Below are 8,590 nucleotides of genomic sequence, written 5' to 3' on the forward strand. Positions count from 1 at the left end.
AAAGAGTGACAGAGAGAGAGAAAGAATGAGCAAGGGAGGACTCCAGATAGGAACAGGAGCAAGCTTAGGAAGAATTATGGCCAATAATAAAACCAAGTTTTAATATCTTGTGGTTTGACTCAACCTTACAGATTAGCATTCATTTTAGAAAGGCAGTAAATACTAAACATGGCGTTTCAAAGTGACATGAGGAGGAGAGGAATGGAGAAGTAGGGAGGGGATGCTGCAGCCAAAAAGACATCTAAGCTGATAAACCAGCAAGCAGCTGCAAGTTTAGTGAGTGCTAGAAAGCTCAAACACACCTGTATGAGTGTACATGATGTAAGAAAAGCATGATAGGGGGAGATTACGTCACAGAATCAACCTGGTCAGCCAAGCGTGATCATTCACTATATTCAAGAAAACAGTGTGTGTGTGTGAAACATTTAAACATCATTTTACCCTAATTATGATAAATAACTATTTCTCACTCACATCTTGTAGCATGCTGATAATTTTGGTTTAATTTGTGCAGCAAAGTTTTCAGATATCTGTCTGTATGTCAACCAACACACAATGGAGGTGAATACAGTTTTGTTTGTGGTGCTCCCAGTATCAAGAAATTAAATTAAAATCTCTTTTCAGAGAGCGTATTACTCTGGATAATCACAACATGCTGCAAACAGTTTTCATATGGACTATTTTGAGCTCTGTGGATTATTCAGAGTATTAGAGTGATTTATCAAAGCTGTGAGCACTAAAATTTCATATCCCTTATATGTAGGAATACCAGCACAAATCTCAGAGATAGATATCAATAAAACTGGGCACACAAGACCAAAACTATCTGGGGAGATAGTGAGATTTTTATTTGTAATTTGGGTGAACCAACCCTTTAAAGGCAGCTCTTACAGCAGAAAATGCACAGCAGTTTGGGCCCCTTCACAGGTTTGTATGAGGACTGAATGGTGGCCTGTAAAGGTCAAGTGGCCGGTGGTTTGTTGCAACATTTCCCTCTCCGACCATCTGCCTCATGGCCTAGCTCCAGCGGGAGGCTCAGGGGGGGACCAGAGCAGCTCGGGAGGGAGAGAGGGAGGGATTGAGAGGTGAGGGGTGACAAGGGAGAGAGTGCGTAGCCCCATGTACAGTGATGAGAAGTAATGTGAGGTACGATGAGGTAAACAGCCTGAGTGGAATAAGATGATGAGAAAAAGCTGGCCCAGAGTAGGGGAACCTCTTACGTAAAGTTCAACAAAAAAAGATTGATTCTAACTGAAAAAGAGCGACAACATTTAAGAGCCAACTGGCTGTTTCTGTAGAGTGAATAACTGACATGAATGGAGAGAGAGTAAAACAGTTAAAATATCGCCAACTGGCAGACGACAAAGTACACACGTAGTAATTCCTTGCACATTTCACACATTGTGCACATTGTGCAGTGTATCAGTGTTGATTCCCGAGGAAAACTGCATCCAAAAAAAAAGAGGGAGCCTCATCACAAGGATTTCTTTGCTCAATATGCAAATATTCTAACAGAGGGAACAGTTTGTAACTTTCCCACAGAATTGGACACATGATAAATTGGTCAGTGCCATTACAATGGGATGTGCCCCTGTGACCGCAGGCCCTATCGGAGAAAGAGAGGCGGACTGGGATTACAATATACGTAAGCAGGAGATCACTGCTTAACAATGTACCAATATAACGTCTATATTATATTCCTCTGTGGTCAGAATATTTGAAAAACTAGATGAATCAATAATGGATGGTTTGGTTTTACCAGGTGAAACTATAATAAATGGTTTGGGTTTTATGGTAAATGAGGATAATTTCAACAGAGAGCAAAACCAAAATCCTTCACGTTAGTCTTGGAAACATGCAGTCTGAAGCCAGTTTCCTAGAAATCACATGAAAAGAAATATCGTAATGTTCCCAATTGTGTAAAACAATCTGCTTGCCAGAGATTCTTGCATCCTATTTTTCCCTGCAGCTTTTAAAATATGTAGTCAGTGCAGTCATAACATGCAATCCACAGGGACTACATATATTCTAAAATGTGTCCTTGTCAGAAGGTGAAAGAAAGCACACACACAGTCATGCACAATTTGCCCCATGTTACAGTTTAGTGGCAACTCCAGAAAGTGCTGTTGCCATCTAGTGATGTGATGTAAAACAGCAACTTGTCATCCAGTGTTGTAAGTAAGATGTTGACTGAGCATGAAATTGTAAAATAAACGGAAGGATCAGTGAGCTTTATCTTGTTTGAGGCTAAATGATCTTTATCCTCTGCAAGAGGCCAGAAGAGAGCTTCTTTCCTTGAAGCTGAGACAAAGAATCAAGGTAAACTTAGACTGATATTAGCAATAAAACCTTCCAGTAAGGACTATATACACTCCAGTTACACACCAGTTTAATTAGGTACACCCAGCTAAAACTAAACAGAAACATGTACAGCATTAAAAAGATCACTTTAAGGTATATTATTTCTTTATTGATAATATTTGTGTTATACAGTATATATATACCCATCCACAGACATAATTGAAAAGAAAAAAGAGCTCTTGTCTGGTTAGACTTTAAGACAGTTATTTTTATGATCTGATCGCAGCTTAGGTGAAAGGATTATGGCACAAGCGTAACAGTTCAGCTTTGACAACAATTACTTGATATACACCTCCTCCTGACAATACAGCATATATGAAATAGCTATATGACAATTTTTATAGTACACTTGATCTGATGTGACATATAGGATAGTACAGTATATAACAGGCAACTCTGTATTTAAGTTACAGTATCACAAAAAAAAGTGAAGGCGTTCAACGACCATTCTATCATTTTGGTTGATTGAAAAAGCCGGAAACACACAATAAAATAAATAATGGTCCTCATTGAAGAATGTACAGTGGACAATGCATGCCCAGATTAGGATATTATAGATATTTCTTATTCCAACAAGTGTTTTTGTTCTTTCCATACTGCAAGAGACCTTTTCATATTCCATTATTTGTAAGAACAAAGATTTTCAACTGAATGAACCTGATGAACTCCTTAGAGTAGGATTTATCACATGAAAGCAGTGATAATGAAACCGTTATTGTTACATGTGAAACACACAGGTGTGAATAAAAGGTCGTTTGTACAGTAAAATGGTCAGTAAGCTGTGTGAACAAGACGGAAAAAAAACAAAGGAACCGTTCTGATGTCAGTGATAAGACCCGACGCTATGGAAACAGACATGCATGGACATCCTCTCTCACACTGTACACCTTTCCCGGGTACAGACACCTGTTCAAACTCGCACCTCTGACGAGTGTGCGTGTTTAGTACTCAGATGTGAGCTGCCCTTTACTCTGGATGAACCTCATGATGGTTTGGACCACCTCTGATGTGGTGCCCTGACCCCCGATATCAGCTGTGTGCAACTGCGAGAAAAAAACAAACACAAAACAGGATGCTCATAAACCACAAACATGGTCTAAAATTAATCAAGTTAAGTTAAATGGCATCAAAGACTATGGAAATTTCTGTCCTCGTGTAGTTCCCCACTGGGGAGAAATAAAATGCATATCATCTCTCAAAAATTTTGCCAAAACAGCAACCCATCTGCTGCTTTGGATGACAAGCAGAACAGGATTAAAATGGACCATAACGAATGTCAATGCCACACAATGTAAAATCAGATACCATACAGTGTAGCACTTTATAAGGGCTTTGTGATATTGAAACAACACAATACTGCTTTGTGTGAGCGTATTGTGATGCCAACTAGGAAGCACGGCAGATCTGCCAACAAGGCCTCTAAGCCTCTGTCACACAACAATGGCTTTGTGGCAGCGAGCCAGGTGAAGGAAGACTTACCCTGGTTTCATTCATGGTGTTGAGGATTGCATTTCGGATCGAACTTGCATGGTCATAAAGCCTGAAGACATACAGGAAAAGTTAACAGTCACAACGTTACAGCTCAGATGGAACCACATGAAGGTATATACTTAAAAGTGTTTTATCTGGAAAAGCTTACTTAAGGTGGTCCAGCATCATGCAGCTGGCTAGCAGCATGGCAGTGGGGTTAGCAATGTTCCTGTTAGCAATGCTCTTCCCTGTGTTCCTTGTGGCCTAAGAGACCCAGAAAAATAGTCCAAGAAAGAGACAAAACTCTGAATTACAATATCTCAAAAAGACATGATTCATGATTTTTTTCATTATTCAGAAAACAGAGGGCGCAGTGTCCTACTAACCAAACAACTGCCAAACACTCACCGTTTCAAAGACGGCATAGACATGGCCATAATTAGCCCCGGGCACAAGGCCAGGCCCTCCCACCAGGCCCGCACACACGTTGCTCACCACGTTCCCATACAGATTGGGCATCACCATCACATCAAACTGATGGGGCTTGGACACCAGCTAAAAACACAAACAAACAAGGTGACAGGTCAATCACTTAGATACAGCAACATTTAGAAACTTTTCCAATCTCAGATGTGTGTCATTTAATCTCCCATCACCTGCATGGTGGTGTTGTCCACAATCATGCTGTCAAAAGTGATGTCTGGGTAACCAGAGGCCACTTCACGGCAACACTGCAGGAACAAGCCATCGCCGAGCTTCCTGTTGGAGCAGAAAGGCCACACTCAACATTTCCAGCACTAAGAAATAATATTATGTAAAGACTCAGGAGGCCAGACAGCTTTTACGTTTACATTTGCATAAGAGAAACTCACATGATGTTTGCCTTGTGTACGGCAGTGACCCTGCGACGACCTTTCTCCCGGGCCAGTTTGAAGGCATAGTCAGCGATCCTGAGGGAATTGTTCCTGGTGATGATCTTAAGACTCTCCACGACCCCTGGAACGCTCTAAAAAGTGTAAAGAGAGGAGAATGACCGATAAATGACAACAAAGGTTCAAGTAGTTGGTGCTGTTAATAATGTAGTAACAATGTTGGGAGGGTAGAGCATTTCAGAAGCTTTTTCTGTTATATTTGTTAAGAAAACACCAAAGTCGAAAAGGCTATGAACAAAAAGTTTGGATAAAGCAATAGGTCAAACCAGAGTAACATCGCTGTGGTTTTTCAATTATGGCGAGACATGACTGGTTTGTTTTGTTGTGGGGGGGGAATTGTTTTTTTTCCCGAACTAGTGAGTAGAATGAATACGTATAAACGAGACTGGATACGGTTAGCAATGACAATAGTGCGCTGTGCTCCTCCAAGGCACTGCATGTTAATGTACGTTGGAGCAAGGGTGTGGGTTTTTTTTCAGTTGGATACTGTTAAAATCTAATTTCTATTTTTTTCTAGTTTGTCTAACATTACCTACCCTAGCTTTAACTATAGGTAGAGGTGTCCACACACAAACATTACTATTTATTTTAGGCTTATACAAATTTTGGTTTGTTCTAAAAAGGTTATAACATGTAGTCAGCATTTCATGTTTTCACATTCCCATTTCAACTAAGAAACAGTATTTAATATGGATCTGTCAGGCCAACAGTCTGTTTAATAAGCTTATCATTTGTACCAAGACTGATCAAGTATATCTTAATGTTTTTCCCTTGGTAAATACATGCTGTACTTTTAATAGTGCATGACTAGTACCACACTCCCATTTCAAAATAGAATAAGAAGGGAAGAAGTTGGGGCGAAAGAGAGAGAAAATAGGTCTTTAAATGAGTATGTGTGTGTTTCAGCAGACAATAGGATTGATTGTGTTTCTGTTCTGTCTGACCTCATGCTCCAGGCTGCTGTACTCTCCCTCTGTGTTCTCCCTAATGATCATGATGTCAATGTTCTTGTGGCGAGTCTGGACTCCGGGGAGGGACTGGCAGTGCATCACGTTGGCATACAGGTCTAAACTTGTGCTTTAGATACACACATGGAACAAGAGAGGGAGGGGGAGAACAATGGGTCAACTGACATTACCAGACACAAATGACCAAATTATGGAAGAAATGTAAGCCATCTGACAAAAGACAGCCTTTATCAAGGGAACTGAATATTTCAATAAAACTCTTACCGGAGGAGATTATTTCTGGATTTGACAGATGGCGCCATGGTATGTTTGGTTTCTATGTTACCTATCAGGAGAGTTAAAGTAATATCACAGTTACACTTTAGTGTCATGGTCTTATTATAAACTACATGCTTCTCTCAGCTGTGCTCTGCTGAAAATAAGCGGTTTGCTCACCTTTGAGGGCAACTCCATTACGGCGGATGGCAGTGATGGCATTATTGATATCATCCTCAGTCTCCACAGCAGAGTTCACATGCACCACCTCAAAGTCCACTGGGACACAGCTGAACCTACAGCATCAATACGAACCACATAATGAGGCAATCCTCGACGGTCAGCAGTAAACACTTTGCACAGGATTTATTTTTAGTCTAACCAACCTGAAAACCTCTCGGACATGATTTAGCAGCTCCGGACCGATTCCATCTCCAGGTATTAGAGTCACAGTGTGTCTGCCTCCGTACTTTGCAGGCGGGGGCTGTAACAATGGCATTTTATACATTATTAACAGCACTGAACTTTAAAAAGGACAACACTGGTGGTTTATTTCCAACCTACCACCTTTAAATTAATGCCAGTACGTATGGCCAACACATTCCAATCAATATTAATGCATTCATTTATCAAAAAATAATGTGGAGTAATGCTCACTTTGGTGAATTGGCCTTTACAAGCAATTTTCAACTATGTGAAAGTCAGTTTTAATACCTCAGTGAAATGGAGAAAACAAAAATACTGGCAGCCCAGGAGGTAGGAACATTTCATTGAAACATCTGGAATACTTGTGTAATTGTTGGCAATACACATAATTTATAGTTAATGGGCTAGAAAATTCAAAACCTCCAGTTCAGTTCTACGAAGCCAAGTCAAAAAGGAAGTAGGTGTGTAAGGTAATGTTAAGCAGTAAAAGGTTTATAGTGTTTTTTAGACTGGGCAAATCATCGCTGTTGTTAATCAATTATTAATGTCATCATATTGTAGTTTTTTTTAATGTTGTGAATCAAGAACATTGTTGCTATTAAACCAGGATTACAAAGGAATTACTAAACTAAATATATACACTATTTGTTTGACATATACATACTGTGATGTACTAACGTTGACAGTAGGTCTTCTGGTCAGTGTTATATTGTGATATATTTTTAGTATAGGACAGGTTATGATCTTTCTTGTACGTGAAGTGATGCATTGTGATCGAGTAAACCACGTCAGAGTAAGCTACTTACAATGTTTTCCCTCTGTAGTTGATGATGGACAGCAAGGAAAGCAGAAGGACAAGAGTCAGTTGGACAGCTACATGAGAAAATCCAGGTAGCAGCAAGTACAGAGGCATAATAACCTCTCCTCCCCAAAGAGGGTGGAAGAACAGATATATAGCACTCCCAGGTTATGTTAAAACACATACAAAAAATACCCAACCACTTCAAAAGATTAACCCAAGGCCATACAGCTTAGAAATAAACAGTTTCATAAAAAGCAGTGATTTTTATGGACTAGAACTATTATAAACATATCCAGTGTTAAAGACTAAATCACAGCTTCTCACTCTAACAGGGCTGAGACACACAGAGAGATTCACTCACAGTCAACGAGCTCTTATTCCTGTGACCGGTCAGAGTTGTTCCAAATACCTGAAACACAAAATGAAGAGAGAAACCTGAATGCAACCAACTCTGCCTCAGTGCTGCTGAAAGAGGGAGGAAGAAGAAGAAGAAGCCTGCTAAACCATATGACCTTGTGCTCAGACCAAACAGTCGACTCTGACGTGGAGCCGCATAGCAACGGTCACCACCGACTTCACAAAACCAACGTGCTTTCTCTTACTTTCACCGTATTTCCGAGGTGTCCGCCCCAGAAAGGTTTAATGATTTTGGACATCGAGAGTACAGCACTGTGGGCAGCCATCTTGATTGGGAAGCAGTCGTCGCGTGCACGAGGAGGAGGCGTTGTGCTCGTGCGATATAAATTTTTTTTTCTTGTCAATTTAAATATGTATTTATTTATTCGTTTATGGTGAGGTAGATTTGATGGAAGGAAATGTATGATTTATTACACAACTGTTAGCAATAAAAAAATAAAATACTAAAAAAAATTAAAAAAGAAAATTAACTTTGGTCACGTGATGCTGTTCGCGCAGACTCAGTGGTCACGGACTGGGAGGTTAGCATATCCGGAAGACAGATGGGCCAAACCAAATAGATTATTTTCTATGCGTGTTAAAGGCGGAATATTAAGACTTTTGTAAATGGTCGACTGAGCGTGTTGTCTTCAGCATGTCCTCACGTTGAAAGCGGATTCATACCAGCAGAGCCTCCATGAGGAAACAGCGCAAGAAATAGTCAGAAGTCCCGGTTGGCAACAGCTGTTCTTTACCGTTCATTAGTTACCACCCAGCCAAAGGTGACAAGGAAAGGCAGTATTTGCCTGAAGCGTGCACACAGGAGGTAAGACCCGTTATAGTAGTGATTAATGGCGTTGTTAAAGGAATGAACCTTTATTGCCTTGTCTTTGCGATGGTTTTGGTCCATGTCATCCCTTCAAACGTCATCTCTGCAGAGCCATCTTACACGGCCACTGTAACAACTATCACAATCTTCA

General features: G+C 40.3%; 2 protein-coding genes across 2 annotated transcripts in view; one reads left to right on the plus strand and one right to left on the minus strand.

Moving 5' to 3' along the window:
- Window positions 1-2,506: 2,506 nt before the first annotated feature.
- On the minus strand, window positions 2,507-7,928 carry idh3g (isocitrate dehydrogenase (NAD(+)) 3 non-catalytic subunit gamma). The gene is made up of 13 exons (XM_035656954.1): window positions 7,817-7,928; window positions 7,576-7,623; window positions 7,219-7,230; window positions 6,373-6,470; window positions 6,167-6,282; window positions 5,996-6,056; window positions 5,708-5,840; window positions 4,704-4,837; window positions 4,488-4,590; window positions 4,240-4,386; window positions 4,001-4,095; window positions 3,841-3,901; window positions 2,507-3,404 (listed from the first exon to the last, which is right to left on the minus strand). The coding sequence occupies exons 1-13, from the start codon at window positions 7,895-7,897 to the stop codon at window positions 3,303-3,305; spliced, it is 1,191 nt and encodes a 396-aa protein (XP_035512847.1). The 5' UTR covers window positions 7,898-7,928; the 3' UTR covers window positions 2,507-3,302.
- Window positions 7,929-8,140: 212 nt separating this feature from the next.
- Window positions 8,141-8,590, plus strand: part of fam3a (FAM3 metabolism regulating signaling molecule A) — a 5,808-nt gene continuing 5,358 nt past the window's right edge. The window contains exon 1 of the mRNA XM_035656970.1: window positions 8,141-8,436. The gene's annotated coding sequence lies outside the window, so the exon portion shown is untranslated. The remainder of the gene's footprint in view (window positions 8,437-8,590) is intronic.

The sequence above is a fragment of the Morone saxatilis genome, unplaced genomic scaffold (assembly GCF_004916995.1).
Source record: "Morone saxatilis isolate NCDOM2014 unplaced genomic scaffold, NCSU_SB_2.0 Contig15, whole genome shotgun sequence".
Lineage (NCBI taxonomy): Eukaryota > Metazoa > Chordata > Actinopteri > Moronidae > Morone > Morone saxatilis.